The 22,197-nt window shown below is 39.7% G+C and overlaps 2 protein-coding genes across 19 annotated transcripts in view; one reads left to right on the top strand and one right to left on the bottom strand.

Annotated features, from left to right (window-relative positions):
- Positions 1 to 864: 864 nt before the first annotated feature.
- On the bottom strand, positions 865 to 10,248 carry FAM72A (family with sequence similarity 72 member A). The gene is made up of 4 exons (XM_078391863.1): positions 9,521 to 10,248; positions 5,034 to 5,111; positions 2,989 to 3,113; positions 865 to 1,902 (listed from the first exon to the last, which is right to left on the bottom strand). The coding sequence occupies exons 1-4, from the start codon at positions 9,670 to 9,672 to the stop codon at positions 1,808 to 1,810; spliced, it is 450 nt and encodes a 149-aa protein (XP_078247989.1). The 5' UTR covers positions 9,673 to 10,248; the 3' UTR covers positions 865 to 1,807.
- Positions 10,249 to 10,649: 401 nt separating this feature from the next.
- SRGAP2 (SLIT-ROBO Rho GTPase activating protein 2) overlaps positions 10,650 to 22,197 on the top strand; it is a 258,963-nt gene continuing 247,415 nt past the window's right edge. For all 18 annotated transcript variants that reach the window (XR_013544325.1, XM_078391856.1, XM_078391855.1 and 15 more), the window contains exons 1-2: positions 10,650 to 10,946; positions 13,209 to 13,760. Coding sequence is in view for 17 of the 18 variants with exons in the window: in XM_078391856.1 (XP_078247982.1) it covers positions 13,694 to 13,760 (67 nt within the window). In the remaining variant the exon portion in view is untranslated. The remainder of the gene's footprint in view (positions 10,947 to 13,208; positions 13,761 to 22,197) is intronic.

Genomic DNA, 22,197 nt, shown 5'->3' with positions numbered 1-22,197 from the left:
ATAGGGGCTTCAGAGGAGATCATCACAATTAGGTAAAGGTTCCTCTTGACATTTAGTCCAGTCATGTTTGACTCTAGGGGGCAGTGCTCATCCCTGTTTCCAAGCCATAGAGCCAGCTTTTGTCCGAAGACAGTTTCCATGGTTATGTGACCAGCGCGACTAGAACAGAATGCTGTTACCTTCCCACTGAGGTAGTACCTATTTATCTACTCGCATTTACATGCTTTCGAACTGCTAGGTTGGCAGGAGCAAGTGACGGGAGCTCACACCATTGCATGGATTTGATCTTACGACTGCTGGTCTTCTGACCCTGCAGCACAGAGGCTTCTGCAGTTTAACCCACAGCGCCACCACGTCCCTCTTATAAATATTACCCATGCCAAAAAAAAGGCTTAGCAAGTAAATCAAGTAAATTATCTGTAAAGCAAACAAACAGATGTAAGTGCTGATTTGCCTTGAATAGTCAGTCTGTTTTGTGTATGATGAGTTCCATTCAAGTAAATGAACATTGATGTAGACATAAAAAGTCAATCTAGCAATTGTAGGTTCTTCAAGAAAAGGTGCTAGATGCCTACCAGACCAATAAAGCAGCTTATAAACTTGATCACTGACATATCCAGACTGCCTGAATATTCTTGTAATAATTTCGATTCCAAAGAGTACAAACATACTTTAAAAAAAAATCATACTCCAGATGGCACTTCAATTTTGGAAAAAACAACTGTTCAATTTGCAGTTTATCTAACTGCTGCTTTTGACTTTAGTACACTATTGGCAAGATTCAGTTCAAGTCAGGCCTTCCTCCTTCCTCTCCAAAAGGCACCGTGCCACCAGTTATATAGGGAATACTCTTGTGCCAGTAGAAACAGAGAAACCAGAAGTTTTTTATTGAACCTGGCCTTATATTTATTACATTCAGTTCCAGGGTCACAGTCACCACTTGCTTTTTCTCATAAATAACTTCAGAAGTAGATACAGTTACAGATGCTGCTGCTTAAATACTTTTTAAAGCCTCTTTTGTTTCTGGATTGAATGCATCTGCAATTCAACAAACAGAAATTTCTAGTCCTGTTACTTTTCCTTTGCATCTTCCATTTCCATTAGGAGCAGGGAAGCCTGCCAGTTCCCAGGCTATGGCCTCACAAATGTTGGCCACAAATACACTGGCAGCAAAAAAGCTATTCTGAAGGTTTCCTCGAAAGTTAGTACAGTATTTTAAAAGAACTCAACTTCTATGCTTGCACAACATATTCAGAGAGACCTAAACTTAAAAGTGTTCCAATACTCGACTCTCCTTTAAGCCAACACAGGTTTATGGGCTATTGGCAGTAGCACAAAGTCAGTATTCACAAGTGGCTCCACATGCGACAGCATTAATTGTGGCCCTTGAAGGGAAGCCATGCATAGCCCCTGGCCTACCCAGCTGTATGGGGAAAAGGAGGCCATGCAGGCTAAGCTGTAATACATCACACACCAAATACTGTTGCCAGTCTTTCCTTTAGACAACTGGAATTGATGCTGGTGTGGAGCTTATTCCTTGATCTTCTCTCCAACAACACTATCCATTAGAAAAGAGGCAACAGCAAGCGATTGTAGAAGCCAGCCATGAATATTGTTAGCAGGTATCCCTCCAGGTGAACAAAGACTGCATTTTGACCATATAAATGGATGCTTCCTAGATCAAACAGTGTAAGGTATTACCCTTTGAAGTGCATCTCCCCACCCCAAACTGTTGCAAATGCCTTGTGGAGATCTGTGCATGTTACATATGCAAGAGACACACCACAGAACACACTGCTGAAAATATTTATCTGATGTATTCTTCTTCAATGATGCTTGATTCATCTTCCACTGTACTTTCCTCTAGATCTGGCAAGTTGCCCCAAAGCAAAAAGTTTGCACCTGAAAAAGAAATGCAAACAAATTCATTTGTACTCTTTGACCACAATTTAAAAGTGACTGAAAATCCCCACAAACATGAGCAGATAACAACAACAACAAAAAAAATCCCATAATCCTATTCACAACTTTTGTTGCTGTTGTTTAGTCGTTAAGTTGTGTCTGACTCTTTGTGACCCCATGGACCAGAGCACTCCAGGCCCCCCTGTCTTCCACTGCCTCCCAGAGTTTGGTCAATCTATAGCCTTGTCGCACTACTTTCCCGATTTTGAACCAATCAGTTGTTCCATATCTATTTCTAACTGTTGCTTCCTGTCCCACATATAGGTTTCTCAGGAGATAGAAAAGGTGGTCTGGCACTCCCATTTCTTTGAGGACTTGCCATAGTTTGTTGTGGTTGACACAGTCAAAGGCTTTTGCGTAGTCAATGAAGCAGAAATGGATGTTTTTCTGGAACTCTCTGGCTTTCTCCATAATCCAGCGCATATTAACAAGATACTAAGTCAGGGTTAGTATCTAATAAATCTTTACATAAGTAGTATCTAATAAGGAAATCCATAATTTCTATCATCCTTCTATTGAAATCTCACCATCTAGTACAAGGCTAACAGCCAGTCTTTTCAGATTGACTCCTGTAAATAGTTGCAGAGAGAAGAGAGACTTTCAACAAGTGGACAAAGGACAGCAAGACTTGGAAAATCTGCAATTCTGAAAGTTCACTCTTCTGCATCAGAAGATGCTCCAGGGCTGGCCATTCTCATCTCAAGTTCAAAACCACTTATTAGTCTTAACAAGCATAGGCCCACTGAATAAATGGAAATTTGGGAAGCATAATGACTCAGATGCTGAGATCCTGTTACTTAGCATATTAAGTTGCGTTAGGACAGGCTGACTGAAACAGCAAGAATTTGTGAGTCAACTCTTCCATACGTTCTGTTGATTCAAAGGGGCCTATCCTAGTTGCGACATAGTACCTCTTGTGGTGTACATTTTCTTGAGGCACCTTGCTGTAATAAAAACATTTAAGTCAGAACTATATAAGAGGATAAAGAAAAAAAGGAAGTCTTTGATGAATGAAATGTTTCATACCAGAGGGATCCAGCCTGTTTATTCCAAAAACGGCTTGGCTGTGAAACATCCAGAAGTGTCCATTGTTGCAGGAGAGTAAGCAAGGTTTGCATGGAGCAATCACATGGTAACCTACGACATTGCCGCTAGAAGAAAAAGAAGAATATCTGGCATGCAACTTCTTAGGTGAAATGACAGACAAAAGTTAACGTTACAAGAACTAGAGGTATATAAAAACACTCTGAGTAAATGGCAAATTAATAAAATGGGATTTTCCACCATCTATTAAAACTGACCATGGCTGTTTGATTAAATACTGAGAAAAATTCCTTTTAAAAACAGTACAGAAATATATCAAACAGGGAAAAACCTAATTCTAATAAAACACAGTATAAGAAATAATAAGCAGAGCAACGCAAAGCAGGGATGAGGAGGAAGGAAGGTGGACCAAACCACTGCATTCTGAACATTGCCACTTTGTGCTAGCTGAGGCAGAAACAAAGAGTGAATTAGGAAAAAAAAAATATATTGTGCCAGTTTCAGCTAAAGTAGCAGATAAACACAAATCAGGCTCATTCTAAGAGTGGCTTTGGATCCAGCATACCCAAAGCTGGTTCCTCCCTGGATCCTGGCCACATAACAACCATATGAGGGCTTCCTGACTGAGCACAAGAATATTCCCTGCCCCAGTAAAGAAGCACCAATGTGCTATTGGGATCCAATTTGTTCATTCCGATTTGTACGAGGATCCAAATCTTAATCCCCCAAATGTTGTGCTACCCATTGATTTGTATAAGGAAACTAAAATAGTCATAACTTTCTTATTTTTTCCCCATATGAGATCATGGAATCTGGTGAATAACTGCCAAACTGCAGGCCAGCCGTCCCACTGGTTTCTCTGACAAACTTATTTAAATTTGTTTTGCTTTCCCACAAAAGTTAATGAAATGAAGAAATAAGGTAGAAAATTATTTTAGAGGAAATTAACTGCGGCCTACTGCAAACAAGTTGTCTGAGGGTGTATTTTTGTGTATGCATTAATATTTTTCAAGTTTTCTAATGAGTGGTGCTTTTGTGCACGGCGGTAGTGGTGTCTATGATGTATGTGTGCTGCTTGTGTATGTGTAAGCAACATACTTACACAATATACATATACACGATAGGAAAAAAGTTTTTGAAAGCACTTAACAACATTAGACTGGAGCCAAATCAAAGCCAAACCTTAAAACCTTAGGCCAGAAGAGAAATGGGGGTTAAAAGGATAAAGAGAATGTTACAAACTTATAAAACTGTTACTGAAATAATACTGGGACTAACATACAGAGTTTCTCAAATAAATAATACAGTGTGGGAAAGTGAAAAAAGATTAGGAAAGAAGGATGGAAGTTTAATAACTGTCCTCAAGCTAAAGAATACCCACTACTGTCCATCTCTCCAGGCACCATTATTAAAGAATGATTTCAAGGGTTTTGCTCCACATGAGAAACGATGGCTGCCAATGATAGCTCCAGCTCTCCTCTGCCCCCTGTCGGAGCATTTTTGTTTTGCAGTATTTTGGAGACGCACTGTCTGGTCTTGCTTTATTATCCACATCACCCAATCCATCTAAAGCAATTCAGATCCATTTCACGTCAGGGTCCATTCCAAATCAGTCTGGATTAGCCCAGTTTTATATGGGACTCAGCCAAATTGGCTGCAGAGTCCGATAATGTGCCATTCTAACTCCCCCAACTTTCAACATTGTGGTGTTAGGAGTGTCCTCAAAAATATGCACCTGACAACGTTCTTTTGACAGAAATATTTACAATGGGTAGGGTCTATGAAAACACTTGACTCATACATAATGGCTGTGAAAATAGGCACCATTTTCATTTCTAGGTCATCAAGCAGCTTAGCTGTAAGTAGAACTCTAGTGAAAATACTTTGGGCCTATACTTGTCATATAACCCAAGCGAATGTTAAATAATTAGTCTAGCTTCAAGCTTTTGGGCACAAATGTACAAAGGAGGAGAGAATACAAAGCTGCCTGATTCTGAACATTATACTGAAACTATAGCATTACTTACCATTTCAAACAAGCAATATTTTTTAGTTTACACTTGCAGATTTTTGTGAAATAGCAGTGCCCAATGAAGTCCACGGTGCTGGTATGGATTAGAGAAGAAATATATTGCAGTTACTTGAAATGAATTTTGTTGTGGTTTCGCATTGTTAGCTGTGAAATATTCTGGTAGTTAAATTTCCAACAGAGCTATCACCTTTGCTTTTGTCATTTCTTTGTATTTTCATTTTTCTAAAAGCCATCATAAGCCTTTCTATAGTTAAGGTGATATAACATAACAATATCAATGTTTAATGCCACCTAGAGTGGTCCGGTGATCCAGATAGGCGAGGTATAAATGAAATAAATAAATAAATAATCTTTTGTTTAAAAACACTTTACCAAGGAGTCTTTTTCATATACTATCTCTCCAAAAACTGATGAAACAAAGTAGTCCTTTGGAGAAACACTTTAACCAGTTCTGTAAAATTCTGATGTCCATGACTGAAATATTACCTTTTACATATGAAATGCAATTTTGTTCTAATTAAGACAAGTCCTATTTATTTTTATTTCCCAAAGTGCATTGTGCCTGTAACTATTTTACTTACATTAGGATACTAAATGTAGTGTGGATAACAGTTTCATTGTCATGAGAAAGCATATTAAGAATTAATGTTTAGGTATTAAAATCTAGGAAAAAGAAAAGATTGCTAGAATAGCAGGGTGATTGTTTTAAGTTAAGACCACTATTCAGGGTCACATCTCATTAGGATATTTGCCCTCCAGATGTTTTAGTCACAATGTATACAATTCCTAAACACTGGACACGCTGGCTGGGGCTTTACAGAGTTGTAGCCCAAAATAAATGGAGAAAGCCAAGTTGTTTACTACTTCTGTCCTTTAGCAGAAAATGTTGTAATAGATTAATTTTTAATACCACCCTAGCCACCTTATACAAGGATCCATACTAGAGTTAATGGACTAAAGATGTCACAGGAATTCCAGTGCTAAATGCAACATACTTCAAGGTTACAAGCCTAAGCACAGCTGCTAGCAGTAGGGCAAGCTATGCAGAGGCAAGTTCAACATTTTTCAGAGTAAACATGCACTGCAAGTCTCTGAAATGGAGGTGGTGATTGTGGCAATAGCCAGATAGCTTGAAAAATATGCAAGCCCCAGTGCTTTCCCCTCTTGTCTTTTCTATATTTACACCTAGATTGGTACTCCTAGTCTTCTTTCCTTCTCTTCTCTCTGAGCAAAGAAAACAAGCAATAAAAAAATGGAATGACAGATTAGCAAATAGCTAAATGGCCTTTCAGACTACCGTTTCATCTATCCAGCAATTCAAGAGTATTTTGAATATTCATATATGCAGTGCAAACATTGGGAGTAGTCATAACGAAGTACATCCAACATTTGCAACATTGTTTCAGTCGATTATTTCTTGACACTGTGTGAGACAATAGAACAGTTTGTCTCCAAGCTCTGTATGTATGGTTACATCCCCAATCCATAGTTTTGAAATTCAATTTTTGATTACTACATGCCAAGTCCATCAGCCAGTCTAAACACTGGCCATCTTTATGATGAAATTATTACAGTTGTAGTCCAAAAACACATTTTTCTAAGTGGTGCCCAGTAAACATACTAAAACAGTATCAATTACTGCAATATTTCTTCAAGAATTGGTCAGCTTACATTACTGAATACAGCAATTATATTTTCATTTCTCATTATGTTACTGATGGATATGGGTTCAGCTGACAACTGCTACCACTCAATAAGCAATGAACTATAGAAATAGGATGAGGTAAACCAATGTGGAAGATTTAAATCAATTTTAATTCTACACGTAGTGTGCACCAAACACATTGACAGCATCTCAGAAAATAATTGAAGCTACATCTCAATGTGAATTGTTTTCAATTTTAATTAATTAATGTTAATTAAAAGTATATTTCATTGCTTACTAATAAAATAACTACTGTTATTGCCTTCCTGAGCAGAAGCAACACTTTTGCTGTATAATTCACCAGAAATACTTTTTCCCTGACTTGGTTTATGTGAGACAGTTCTTAATTTTCCACTGCTAGCACTTGCCACAGTAGATGCATACCAATGCTGAGTTATAGTGTTGCTATTCTTTATCTGCTGTTCAATAATGTAGACTTTTCACCAGCCTAGTATAAAAGATACTCTATCTCAAACACAGAATTGAAAGAATTCTGAATTCATAAATTTGTTTTGAGAACCAGAGTTGAAGAAAGCCTGCAGTACTTGAACACAAAAAGACACACTGGGTTATCCTAGGTTTCTTCATTTTAGCAGAATCAATAACATTTTTATTCTCCACTTTTCAACAATATTAAATTTTCCCCTTCAGGTTTAGCCACTCCACCCTAACAGAATATACCTGGCTTCTGTGCTATTACTACAATATGAAGAAACCAATAGTGGTAAATTATCTCCTGAGGCAACAAAACATGGCTTTCATTTGTAACACCTCAGCAACTACAGCTTTGTTTCAATCTGCTTATTAGGCATCACTTGGAATTTTTTTTTCTGGATTAATAGCTGAAGCATAAGGTTTGAAAGTCAATATATAATTGTTCAGTAAAAATACAGAAAAACATACATATTTTCTTATTAAGAATTAATATCAGCCTCTGGAAGATAGCTATGAAAATACTACTACCATGGCAACCATAGAGGATTTTAAAAACACACACACAAAAACAGTAGAGCAGTGGTTCTTAACCTGCTACTCGGATGCTTTTGAACTGCAACTCCCAGAAACCCCAGTCAGGACAGCTGGTGGTGAAGGCTTCTGGGAGTTGCAGTCCAAAACTCCTGAGTAACCCAAGGTTAAGAACCAGTGCAGTAGAGCAGTGGTCCCCAACCTTGGGCCTCCAGATGTTCTTAGACTACCACTCCCAGAAGCCTTCACCATCACCTCTGCTGACCAGGATTTCTGGGAGTTGAAATCCAAGAACATCTGGAGGCCCAAGGTTGGGGACCACTGCAGTAGAGGAACATCTTCTGCTGAGATGAAGAAAAGTTAAGTTAACCAATTGTGGATTTTTGTTTTTAAAGACTGTGAGGTCTGTTCACCACTGGTTCTCAAAATAATTTCCTGGCTCAGAACTCTTGAATTCTGTGCAAATATTTTGTACCAGGCACTACTAACAGATCTCAGGATGCCAATAGAAAACATAAATAAAATAGATCTTGCATGTCTGAAGTTTGCCCACTCCTGCATGAAAACATAAGCATGTGTACACGTGTGCACATGTAACCTATCATGTGGTGTACATGCCCTGTATAGAAATGAGGGCAGATCAAATTTTTTATGCATCATATGAATTGCTTGCAATCATACTGCTGAATTTTGGGAAGGTGTGCTGTTCTATCCCAAGAGTACCATCACTTTGGGATAGCCTCTATTTGCGTCATTTTTATTTATGTTCGTATGCTGGGGAAATTAAATTTGGGGCACTTCTCAATCTCAAAAGCACTGAAGTTCCTATGTATATTAGCACTATAGCTACTTCAAAATTTTTTGCCTTCTAACACTTTCTCTCCTCCCCCCTTTTTTTACAGTTACTTTGAATCACAACCACTGAAGCTTTTGGGTAGTAGATACTGTATCTTTCTGTGGTTTATATGCAATACTTTGTACTTTTGACTGTTACCACAACCAATAGACCAGAAACTGACTAAGGGAAATGAAAGTGACAGTTCCAGCATAATGCCAGTACAGTACACAATACTGAACTGTAGTGTGGGTGGAATAATCCCAACATTAGAACCATTTGTTTTTCTATCATACTTTAAGCTGATTGACATTTTAGGACAGTTGCCAAGCTGTCACAAGCCAGCCTGAACAAAAACCTCTATGCATTTGGGCATTGGGGGAGACTGCTTTTTTGGATCTACAAAACCGGTAAAGTACTTGCCAAAGCACAATAGAAATGGGTTAAATTTAGATTGCTGAGTAAGGCTTATTCTGGGAAACCCCCAATATACTCCTCTCTCAAATGCTGAATCTTTACAAACAGAAAAATTCCATGTCCAAACCCATTTGCAAGTTTGAATACTTCACCATAATTGGTCATGAGGCAAGCTTCCCCCAGCACAGCTAGAGCTTAAGGGGTGCAAGGAAGGCCCAGTAACTCATAGGTTTTTCTTTCATTGTTTCACTACCACTTCCCAGCATCCATTGCAACTGCTGTGCTCTGCTTTAATAGTAAAGCCAGCCCTGACACTTTGGCTGAAAGCTTCCTGCATTCCACCCCCATGGTTTGACCACTTCCTTTCACCTCATGTTATGCAAGTATCATAAGGTTGCATTAAATATAGAATTTTGATCCCAATCAAGATAACTTACTGCAATTTACTGGCAACATAAAACATCCTTAGAATTTCTTACGGGTCCAAGATTAGAAGCAAAATATTAGATTTGAAATGTCATCAGATTCTAAATGCCCCCAGACCCCCACATTGACTCACCTGGTGGGAGGGATGTCTGTGGAATAGAGATCTGTCTCCGTGTCAGCCAGGAGCACAGCTTTCATGCCTCGTGAGCTTAGCACTTGTTGACAGAACTTGCAGCACAGCAGGGAGACACACCTGTCAGCGAAACTGCAACTGCTGGTGGACATGGCAACGTCAGTCTGTGCCAGAGGGGACTCCAGTAAGTATGTTGCTGTGCTTTTTCTCCCAATAGGACAGATACAGGTATTGTCTTCCTTCAGGAGCAAAGCTACTCTTCTCCAGTTAACTTTCCTGCTCTTGTCTTTTTGGTGGATCTTCACTCACATCGAGACGTTGGTTTCCCTAATTCACAACCAACAGCACAGATTCAAGCACCCACCTTGAAGAAGATCTGCCAGGCATGGCATACTTCAGAAAGAAAATTAATTACTTGATCATAGAAAATTCGTCTCGGGAATCCTGGTGTGTGGAGACTGATGATATGCAAACGCATTAAATAAACAAGTAAATAAATGAACTTCTATAAGTATGCAAGGAAAACAGTGATGATGGGAGGGAGCGCAAGGTTTTAAAGTTTGACTAATACCCCAATAATTTTAAATAAAAGCCACTGGGGCTCTCACCATACAGTACTTTCTCCAGTCTCTCAAGAGTGTTGCCTCAGCCAAGGTACAATCTTTCCTTTCTCTCTCCCATCCACCCCTCTCTCCGATCAGCTTCCCAGCCTTCAAGGAATAGCCACAATTTCCCCCCTTGATATGATTCCCCACTGTCTCAGAAGCCTTCGTTGCTTCTCAGCCCGAAGATCCGGATCTTTGTACCTCCCGCCAGAGCCCCCAAGATGGATGCTACCCCTCGCTTTCTCTCTCCCCTATGTGCTCCGGACCTCCTCAGAAAACTGCGCACCTCCTGCCAGTCCCTTATCAAGTTTGAATCTGTCGTCGTGTGTTTCATTGGAGGAAATCTAACCCGCCTCCAGAGCCTGATTGGCAAAAACGTCTCCCCTGTTAACCAATGGAGAAATTAGGCCACGCTCCCGCCTATCGACAGAGGTAAGAGGTGGTGGGGGAGAATGAAGTCCCGCCCCTAACTTTCGATTGGTCGAATTAGGACTTATATTTACATGTACCGCCCCTTCGTGGACACAACCCGTTGGGCTGAGCTTCTAAGTCTCAGAGCCTCCTGAATGGTCCTCCTTCTCCTTCTCTGGGCGGTGCCAGTACGGAAAAGTGGCGGGACCAGGGCGGTAAAGGGAGGAAGCTGTGCGTCGCCGATTGGCTAGGAAAACTGCCAGTCTTCCAAGTCTTCGCTTGTGATTGATGCTTCTTTTTGGAGTGGGCGGGATTTTTAGAGTCGGGCTGCGGAGGGAACGTTGACCGCGGGAGAAGCCTGAGGGGGAAGCGACTCGAGGGAAGCCGGTCCCGTCTGTGCCGCGCGGCAGGTAATAGTTGCGTCCAGGATGAAGGAATCCGAGGTCGTGTCCCGTTCTCGCGTTAGGATCCGGCACAGTTTCCCCACTCCCATAATATTCCTTAGCGGGATCCGCCCGTCCGCCTTGAGAAAGCTGAGCATAATGAGTGAATGTGTACTAACCTCCCGCCCGGACAGGAAGCCCATTCGGGAAACAGCGCTGCTTTTTTCGAAGGCTACAGCATTTCCCCCCAGCCCATAATACTCCCGCCCCACCACCCGCTTTGGGCACAAAGTAAGGCAGGAGCAGACACGGTCGTGTGGGAGACGTCCTCTCGTCCAGGGACAGAGGATCGATGCCCATCCCATAATATTTCCCAATGCGGCAAGCGGGGGAATCTGATCTTCGTGTCCTGTGTCGTGTTCATGAGGAAGAAGGACTCTCGCAGACTCAGCAAAGACGCAGTTTTCTGGAAGGACTGTTAACCCGTCCCGAAAACGATGTTGTTGATGTGCCCTTTAATGCTCTAACGAGCTCTTTCGGAGGGTTGACTTTCCATAGCACCAGGGAGTAACTTTTCAAGAAAGTTTCCACTTAAAACAACAACAACAAAACAATACGGCACCAGTTCTTCCTGCTCCTTTTCCTCGAAAGTAGCCCAGCTTTTTATATTGCTTTCCCCCCTAAAATTTAGTTCTCCGTCCATACTAAAATATTCCCTGGTGAGCAAATGCTTATTTCCTGTGGCGTGATTGTTCTTTCCCATTGTGCATAGCTGAAAAAGCGTTGGCTCCCTCCTGTTTATTTGCCAGACAAGCTATACATCCAACTGTGCCCTCAGGCCATACACCCTGGCTGTTCCTAGACTGGCAACTCTTACTTTTTAACATCCTCTTTCTGATAGGTTTTGCAACCAAAAGGAAAGGCAGGCATAGCTGCCAGCTTTCGTGGACAATTTTGCAACCCACCAACAAAATGCAGCCCATCAGCTTCTATGCTGCTCCACTAAGGTCTCAGTAAGTCACTGGCTAAGGGCTGCAGAGAAACAAATTATCAAGAGGCAGATGAGTAGGTGAACATTTCATTCCTGTTTATTTTTATTGAGAATTTACTACAGTAAATGCATCTGTACAAGACAGTAAGATTTGCCTATTGTAGAGCCTGGGAGAATTAACATTTAAAACCACAGTACCAAGGTTGCTCTGCCATTATGATCATTACTCCAAGAATCTGAATAGTGCCTCAATTTGACTTCCTACATATGGTCTATCTCCGAATCAGACGAGCTAGAAAACAGTTTGGCAGGTCATATATTTTGGAGAAGAGAAAACACCCTGATCCATCAAATTCGCATTAGATCTATCTCCCTAGTTTTAGTGAGTGCTTTAAAGATATATTCATTATTTCTTTGTAGCTTCTTGATAGGATGTGTTCTAGAGTTAGCCAAAAATAGACTTCAACTCCTTTGGAGGCAGCCACACTTTCTGTGTTTTCATCAAATGCTTCAGTTCTGACTTGGTTATCATTTACTGTTTCCTGTCTCGGTGACCACATTGTTCATCTGTGGGTGTGCATCCAGGTTTTTTCTTTCCCCAGCCCCCTCTTCACATTTGCCAACAACAGTAGCTTGTAATAAAAGAAAAGTTGTGCCCTGACTTTCCACTTCTGAGAGTTTTGCATCTTGTCTTGCCCACACTGAACTGAGCTGCTTTTCCTGGCTCCAAATTGGCTTTGATGTCTGAGGCAAATGTCTGCCCCCCCCTTTTTTTCATTCTCAGTGTAGTGGACTTCAAATCTGAAAAGTTAACAGTGATACATACACCCCCTCCCAAAATGTGTTCTGTTGGCTGGACCAAGGACTACAGCCTCAGGGGAAACCAAAGGGATTAATCTTGTTTATACAGTGGCTTGTGGATTCATTTGTGAGCCCCTGTAGGTCATGTAATTGGAGGATTAGGATCTGACTTCTCTCTTTAGCAGATCATGTTGCTCTGTCTCTAGTTCTTTCCCTTCATGCTTAGTTTAAATATCACTTCCCCCTTTATTTTGAATAGGTAGAGTGTTCCTTTGTCCCTCTCTTTATTTTCTTGAGTCAGTTTTATACTAATGGTATCACCTTCCCTAATCTACCCAGAATGTAGGTATTTCACTTTTTTCTTGTGTTAAGATGTTATTTTTCACTTCTTCTGTGGCTTAAATAGGTAACATTTATAGTTAGGATTCCTATTTTTAACTTGCATTTGTTATGTATTTTTAACTGGTTGACAATCAATTACATATTTCACTTTACAGGCTCTTGGACTGAAGAAAGTGACTTTGAAGCTTTTGTTTCTTCTATCATTTGGGATTTAATTTGCATCATCTCTGACGCTATCTTTTTAAAAAAAGCAGCAAGTCAAGCCCACACAACATGTTGTTGCGCAGAAGGACTTCCACTCCCTGGCTGTGCTGTTAATGTTAGCAATCAGGAAAAGCCTTTGGGGGCTGCAGATCCTCTCTAGTCTGATGCTACTGCTGCCACCACTGCTGCTAAGGGGTTTGGTGCAGGGAATCCAAACTGCTGCCTTTTCTGTTCGCTGATCTCTTCACATCTGCATGTCTCTGCTGCTCGCATACACACCATCTCACACCCTGTCTCCATGGACTGATTGCCGTTGAGGGAAGGCGAGCCCCACTACGTGATCCTTTTTAGGGGAGAAAGAGAAATTGCATTTATCTCTTGTAATCTGGAAGATCTGTTCTGAGGATAGTCCTTTTTTTGGGGGGGGAAGGAAAACATGACGTCGCCAGCTAAATTCAAAAAGGATAAGGAGATCATAGCAGAATACGACACTCAAGTCAAAGGTGAGGTCTTTTTTTTTAAAAAAGGCATATATATTTATTTATTCTGCACTGTATGTACAATGTCTGTTTCTGAGTGTCTTTCAGTTGCAACTTGCAAATACAGGCACTCATACTATATGGGTGTGGAAGAGAAAAGCATTTACAGATCGTCAGGAATTTGCACTGCTTTTCAATAGTGCAGTTTTAGAAGGGATTGACAGTGAATGTTGCTTTATGGGTTGGGTTCTTGATATACCACCATATTTTTTATACATTTTTGATTTTTTGACACTTTTATGGCTTACTGTAAATATATGTATATGGTGAAAAATTATTTATGTGTTTAAAATGTAACATGAAATCTGTTCATATTTGATTGTAAATAGTACCCTCCCTAGAGAAATTTATGTGTTCACTTAAGAAGCTTTGTTGCTTGGCAGTATTGTGGATTTTGGCTTATACAGTAGGAGCTTTTTGCAACTGTATGCACCAAAAAGCTTTCACTCTTCATAAACGCCTCCTGTATGTGCATGTTTCTCACACCCCTGGCAGCTGGCTGCAACGCCCTTCAATTTAAACTGGATCTGCGCAATGATAAATTGTTTTAGGGATTCCATGGTTGCTGGGGGTTTTTGGTGCAAGATGTGCGTATAAAGGCCATGTATGCTATGTTTGCAACAACAACTTGATAGGCATGCTCCATGCAATAATATCATGATGACATTAGGAGAGTGGGCTTGGTTTCACACCATCACATGTCCTGGGTGGCACAGTAAAGAGATGCTTGCCTAACTCTTTTGTGTCTGCAGAGTTTTTTTCAGCATAACCATGCATGTGTGTGTTGCAGGATCTTGCTCTTGCTTAGGTACAGCCTGACAAAAATCCATGTTGATGGGGTGAACTTTGAAACACTCATTTGAATGTGAAGTGCATGATATGCTTTGTATGTGTACAAAACAGGATAAACATACATAGAGTGGCTTTGAGTTTGCCGAAAATTAACTAGTCTTTAGTTGTGAAGTATATGTGCAATAGGTCTTGGTCTTCTGCTGTATAAGCAAATGTGAATTTGTGGGCTTAGCATATTCTGTCTTTACCAGTTTCCAGCTCTCTCTGTTTCACTGAAAAAGCAATACATGCTATTTTTTGTTTAAAAAGAGGTTACAAAGCATGGATCATAAATAGCTTTTAAAAGAAGTGTTTCAGGATTCCTGGTTTTGAGGCAGTAGCCAGTCAAAGCATTTTTGTCCTCCCCTCCTCCTCCTTCCAATGTTAATGTAATCTTTTGCTTTGCGAACTAGCAACTAGGGCTTTCCGAATTCCGATGGCCAACAGGAGGCACTGACTCAGAAAAGCATGATCTCCATCCAGCAATAGATTGCTGTCTAGTCTGGAAGGGCAGGTGGTCTTAAAATGCAGTGTTCAAAATATATGCGCAAGAGACTTGAATTTCCTTTGTTTCAGGATACAGCAGGGAGGGTTCCCTCCTCCAGCTTGTTGAAACAATGCAAAAGGCGGTTGTTCTCTACAAGTGATTGCTCATGTATTGTGTTGTCAGTATTTGGGGGAAGGCATTTAAGATAGGCAAGAAAAGGACAAGATATGTTTTAACATAAGCCTGCTGTTTTGTTCATAGACCTGGATGGCATCTTTGGAAGGAAAGCAGTGTTCTAGTGGTAATTGTTTTCTTTGAGTTGTTATTTCAGCATGGCCTGAAGCAGAGCAATGTCCCCTGCTGCAAAAAGTATTAAAGTTATTCACTTTGATTTTGTACTTAGGGCTAAATAATGCAAATTAAGAACATGTACCTCTATGTTTTCCCTTGCAAATAAGCTCACAAAGTTACTAGCCTGCCAGGTTTTTTTTTAACCTTGCTTACCAAGGGGTTAGTCACCTGAGCTTCTGTGTTGACCACAGCAGAGTAATGGCAGTAGGAATATCCCTCTTGTAAGAACAGCATGAAAATGCAAGTGACTAGCCTTTCAGTTGTCTGATGGAAGTGTCTCCTATTGTGAAACATTCCTGCTTTCACAATGAGGAAACTAAGCAGGCAGCTGGAGGGGGAATGGATGATCCATCCCTCCTCAGCTAGCATCTTTGCTCTCCTACAAGGAATTCTTGGCACCTATGATGATCAGCTAAGTTGCTAAATATAAACCTGAGGTATGTGCCAAAACCTGGTTACAGTGGGGTCTTGACTTGAGAACTTAATCCATATTGGAAGGCGGTTCTCAAGTCAAAAAGTCTGTAAGTCAAGTCTCCATTGACCTACACTGCATTGAAAACTGATTAATCCCGTAACAGGCCGTTTTTGTTCCATTTTGGTTTTTTTCTGGTCTGTAAGTCAAATCTCAGTCTGCAAGTGAAACAAATTTTGCGGCCAGAGAAGTCTGTAACTCAAAAAGTCTGTAAGTCAAGCCATCTGTAAGTCAAGGGTTCACTGTAATTATCTTTTAACCCAGTTTTTAAAGGAGATGTGTAGGTTCATTTATTGAATGGTTAGGAGGACATCCCTGATTGACAAGATCCTAAATACAGTACTCAAAAGTCTATGTTCTAAGTCATAGTCTAGTGATGTACAGCTTTACTCTGCAGATGAATTGACTAGTGAGGAGTTTTTCCTTCCATCTCTGGTTTTATTTGTCATTGCAGAATAAGTGTTGGAAACAGAGACTATGCATTAAGCTCATAATGTAAACTTTCCAGCCTCTTTTAAAATTGGCTTTCCTTTAGCAAAGGAAAACCACTGTTCTAAGTGATGCATAAATCCTCCAGATAAGTGGTTAAATACCACATGTTACACAGTATGTTGGAGAAACAGATACCTCATGTGGCACTTAGCCACATACTCTATGAATAAGTCTATGATTTTTAGTGGTTTCTTTTAAAACAGCCCTTAAAAGAAAAAGAGAAAACTTTAATATGCATTACTTATATCTATCTACTGAAATCTACTATATCTCTCTCTAACAACTAGCAATATTCAGACTCCAAAAAGTCAGAGGTTTCTGTCTGTTGGATAAGTGTAACCCAAGGAGAACCAATGATGTGAGCTATAAACATAGCCACATGTGATTCCTGAGAATTTTAGGAGAACCACATAGTTTCAACATATATATTGATAACTGTGATTATTTTTGCCACTGGAAGTGTGATCGCATCTGTTATTGTAAATTTGATAAAATCTGATTGTTTTGAAACGTTTTTTCACCTTTGCATTCCTAGAGAAGTTATCTTCATAACAGTTGTCTTGACTCTTATTAAAAATGCACTGCACATTGAAGGCAGGAATATACCAAATAGCTGACATTTTCTTAAAAATTCACCCTTTCCCCTTCTTTCAAGAGAATGTTGTCTTGCTGTGTTACTATGAGTTCCATGGAGATTAAGGATTCTGCAGCTAGAAAGGTATCTGCATGATTTCCATATGACACTGCCAACAGCATAAGTTCCTCATTTTCACTCAGTAGGCTCTCTGTGTTTCTTATGTGCCACCAAGCTAATTTATTCTTAACAGTATGCATTCTGTAGATGCCTTTGGTTTATAATTCTTGGATTGGTTGAAGATTACTACTCTTACTGGGAGTCTAAATGTGTTCTGTCCGGTGTGTCAAGACAAAGAGAAACAATGCTATTTTTTAATGTTTGTTCTACTTCTCATCCTAGTGAAATATTAGATTTAATTGATTTGCATAAAAATCTAAACATCAGCACTTCTCAAATGGTGTGAAGAAGCTGAGAAATTAGAGACATGGAATAGGAGGATTTTCTGGAAAATTCAGACTTTTCTGTCGGTGCTTGGAAATGACTGGCTAGAATTAGGAAGGGTCAATAATGAGAAGGAAGCAATACTTGCAGTTTATCTTTTCCAAGTGTAGCCTACAGGGCCAAGTCAGCTTGTTCCCTGGTACTGTGCTAATTGGAAAATGACTTCAGCTGGTATGGGGAGGTGGGGAGTTATCTTGTCTTCCTGAACATCGGAGGGAACTGGAAGTTTGATTGGCAGATCATCTGGAAGAGTCCGGAATGTGAAGGCTTATGTATAAACAGTTTTGCTTTTGTTGGCTTAGCTTACCTCTCAGGAAATGCTATGCTCATTTTGCTACCCTGTTTTCATGCCAGGAAGGATGCAGACTGTGCATGCTCCAAAACCATGCTGATGGTACGCTAATATGTGAACATTAGGTAGATTAGCTAACTTTTTAAATTTTCTGGTGTCTTTCTCTTAACTGTTTCAGCCTTTGCCTCAGATTGATTGATTCCTCCAAGTACTTTTTGGAATCTTTTTGGAACTCATGCCTTTTTGTCTTTCTCACTACAGTATCTTCAAAAATGTATTAAAATTCTCTATTCAGTTGTTTGGGTTTTTGACTAAGAGTATTTGTTGTACTAAAACCAGGTCTTGCCTTGACCAGTTATCAGGAGCCTTGACATCTTTCTGGTTATAGCGGCAGTTCTGCCTTGTAGAGTTGATATAATGGTCTTAATTGCCTAACTGTGTGCATTTTTGGAACTCCTTGAAAGCAATGGCGTTAATTCCTATGCAAGAGTCAGCTTTTAATATCCTTCTTCCAAGAAAACCAGCATCCGGAAAAATAAGCTAAATATGTTAAAGGCTCCCCACCCCCCATTCCAAGTCCCAAAGACTTCCCTTGGTTGAAGGGGAATCCTAGGGAGCCTTGGAACCTGGGCATGGCAGAGACAGGAAGCTTTAAATTAAAGATTAATATCAGTGATTGATGACATTATCATCATTTGCAATCACAGAGTTGGGCAACAAGATTTCAGCCAGTATTTCAGTGTGTTAAACAGATATGTGTAAAAAGAGGAGCCATTTAATAAGATCAAAGTAATAATGGTAATTTTGAAACTTTAGGGTATGTTTTGAAAGAACATTTTCAGATGTTCAGGTTTGAAACATAATGTTTTCTTTCATGCTTGGTAAAAGAGAGGCACACTTCATCTTTGGATTTTATACAGCAAGGAAGAATACTTTTGAGAGTTTTGTGTAGTTAACTGTGTATTAATTTAATGCCAGTAATATGTTGGAGCAAATCAATGGTTACTGTTAGTAATCTTGCAACAAGATATTTTTTATATATTTGTTTCAGGAAAAATGCACAGTTTCTACTAGCAGTTTTCTCTAAGTAGTTTTTTGGGTTTCTTTAGTGGACGTGCATCTGCAGTATCAGAGTTTTTCTATTTTTGTGATTTTTTTCAAGAAAAACAATATTGTTGGCAACTTCACATATTATGGAGTACAGACTATTACGTGGTTTGAAATCTTCCTTATTTTCAAAAGGAAATCCTACACTCATAAGGACATGAGCTGGGCAAACCTCCTTTTAAAATTACAGAATTGTGTGCTTAATTTCTTTTAATAACTGCTAGGCTTGTGACCCTGAAAGCCTGTCTCTGAAGCAGGCTGAATGAGAGTGAATAATGCTTTGTGTGTGATGCAGAAATTTGGCATTGGGAGGGTGCAAAGCAGAGGATTCTTTTGAGAGGCTAAATGTAAAATGATCTTGTGTTTAGAAGAATCAGAATTATTTGGGAGTGAAGTTCTGCAGTCATGATGTTACAACATTAGTATGTAGTCTGTGGTATGTCTAGATAAGAATTAAAGAGAAAGAGACATGGTAAGAAGTTACCACTGGGCAAAATGCGTCTACAGCCTGTTATATGTTAAGCAGAGAGTATGCTAGAATGGGGAAAGCAAATATATAGATCCTGGAAAGAGGCTAAAGTAAGAGTTATTATCTTTGTTATGGCACATTTGGTCAACCACATACTGTACACATACCTTTAGGGGCACTATAGAGAGACCCTTCTCCTGAGATGAACGTTTATTAGCTGTTAATTAGAACATGGTCTTTCGATCAGATGAAATGTGTGAGAAGTGTATATTTCTTGTGTGTGGAAATGAGAAACTATTCCTTAGAAGGGAACCTTTTTTCCTTGGTTGTATGAATGTCTGTCTATATATTCTATAAAAGACTTCTATACTCTTATGCTAAGTAATACATTTATGTAGGTGAGTGATGGAATTCCCATGAAGGGGTACTTGATCATTAAGAATATATCACTGAATCTAGCAATACACATCATGGAACTGCCTTCTATTTCCACTTTTCCTTCCTGCTGTAGCAGCTACCTAAAATAACATCTCCAAAGACTCTCAGAGCCTTCTGGAGCAGATTTCTGGGGCATTCGGAGACTGTGGTTGAAAGGAGAACTGTTCCTCCATGATTGGATTCTGTTACCAGTTGTGGTTGGAAGGAGAAATCTTCCTACACTATTGGATTCTCTTGTTACATAAGTGAATGCCCAATGTTAGATATAGGCCAAACACAGACAGTCTAATTGGCATCACAGTGGCTTGCTTGCCTGTTGTGAAGGATATAGATAATAGAATCATCATAGAATCATAAAAAAGTGAAGTTGGAAGGGGCCACAAGGTCATCAAGTCCAACCCCCCACTTAATGCAGGAATACAATCAAAGCACATCTGCTAGGTGATTACCTAATTTTTTCTTGAATGCCTCCGGTGTTGGAGCACTCACCAACCTCTGAGGTAATTGCTTCCACTGTTGTACTGCTCTAACAGTTAGGAAGTTTTTCCTGATATTCAAGTGAAATCTGGCTTCCTTTAACTAGAGCCCATTGTTGAGTGTCCTGCACTTGGGGATGATCAAGAACAGATCCTGCCCCTCCTCAGTATGACAGCCTTTCAAATATTTGAAAAGTGCTATCATATCACCAATCAGTCTTTTCTTTTTTAATTATAAACATTAATTTTTCAATATATCTACATTTAATCATGCTTGTTAAACATCGTGTTACATGGGTTGCTTACATTTGTTTGTTCTTTGCATCTTGGTGTCTTCTCAGTTGTCTCTTCAAAATCTATACATTTTTTAAACATTTAGACCATTCATGTGTGTGTTTTAGTATACAATATTGACTAGTTTTATACAATTTTTCTTTATATAATTGTTTAGCCATTTCTATCTCCACATTTTCTATCATGTCCATATCAACATCGTAACTAATATATATTCATTAAGTACTATTTGTTTTGCCCCATCTTTATATCTAACTTCAATTTACCTTAAAAGCCACCATGTTATGCCTTTACCCTGATTAATGATCCCTTATTTCAGTTTAATTCCCTTTTTAAATATATAAGATACTGTATGCTGTTTTACAATTCCAGAAGTGAAGTATATACATGCTTTCAACAATGAGGCCACCTTAATATTTCTTTTCTCAAGGCTAAGCATGCCCAATTCTTTCAGCCTTTCTTCAGAAGGTTTCGTTTCCAGCCCCCTGAACATCCTTGTCACTCTCCTCTGAACTTGTTCCAATTTGTTAGCATCCTTCTTGAAGTGTGGTGTCCAGAACTTGACAGAATACTCAGGGTGAGGCCTAACCAGTGCTGAATAGAGGGGGACTAGCACCTTGCAGGATTTGGAAATTATTAATGCAGCCTAAAATAGCATTTCCCTTTTTTGTAGCCATATCACACTGTCAGGTCTTATTCAGCTTGTGGTCTACAACAATTCCAATATCCTTCTTGCTTGTAGTTTTGCTGAGCCAAGTATCCCCCATCTTGTAACTGTGCCATTGGTTTCTTTTTCCGAGGCGCAATACTTCGCACTTATCCCTGTTGAATTTCATTCTGCTGCATTTAGCCCAGTACTCCATCCTATCAAGGTCATTTTGAATTTTGTTTCTGTTGTTCTTTACTTAATATTTCCTAAGGTATTAGCTATTCCGCCCAATTTGGTATCATCTGCAGATTTGACAAGCATTCTCTGCACTCCCTCATCTAAGTCACTAATAAAAATATTGAAGAGCACCAGGCCCAGGACTGAGCCCTGGGTTACTCCACTTGTGATCTCTCGTCCCAATTAGAGAAGGACCCATTAATCATCACCCTCTGAGTACAGTTCTGTAGCCAATTGTGTATCTACCTGACACTTGGTCTATCCAGGTCACATTTAGTTAGCTTGCTAATCAGGATATCATGCAGCACTTTGTCAAAACCTTTGCTGAAGTCAAGATATACTATATAGCATTGCCTCTGTCTATCAGGGAGGTTACCTAATCAAAAAACAAGATCAAATTAGTTTGGCAGGATTTCTTCTTGACAAATCCTTGTTGGCTTCTAGTTACTACTGCATTGTTTTCTAGGTGCTTGCACAATGACCGCTTTACAATCTGTTCCAGAATTTTGCCTAGGATTGATGTCGGGCTGACTGGCCTGTAATTCCCAGGTTCCTCTTTTTTTGCCCTTTTTGAAGATGGGGATAAGATTAGCCCTCCTCCAGCCCTCTGGCACCTCCCCCATTTCCTATTATTTCAAGAAAATAATAGATAGCGGTTCTGAGAGGTCTTCAGCTAGTTCCGTCAGTACTCTCGGATGCAGTTCATCTGGCCCTGGAGATTTGTACTT

The sequence above is a fragment of the Pogona vitticeps genome, chromosome 4 (assembly GCF_051106095.1).
Source record: "Pogona vitticeps strain Pit_001003342236 chromosome 4, PviZW2.1, whole genome shotgun sequence".
In the NCBI taxonomy this organism is placed as follows: domain Eukaryota; kingdom Metazoa; phylum Chordata; class Lepidosauria; order Squamata; family Agamidae; genus Pogona; species Pogona vitticeps.
This window is presented reverse-complemented; position numbering and strand designations above follow the sequence as displayed.

What these genes read in the sequence shown, in the direction of transcription:
- FAM72A (XM_078391863.1), bottom strand. Translation starts at nt 9,672, where the DNA reads ATGTCCACCAGCAGTTGCAGTTTCGCTGACAGGTGTGTCTCCCTGCTG. An exon ending in ACAGACATCCCTCCCACCAG is followed by an intron (nt 5,112 to 9,520) that starts GTGAGTCAATGT and finishes AATCCATACCAG; the next exon opens with CACCGTGGACTTCATTGGGC. An exon ending in AAACAGGCTGGATCCCTCTG is followed by an intron (nt 1,903 to 2,988) that starts GTATGAAACATT and finishes TTTCTTTTTCAG; the next exon opens with GTGCAAACTTTTTGCTTTGG.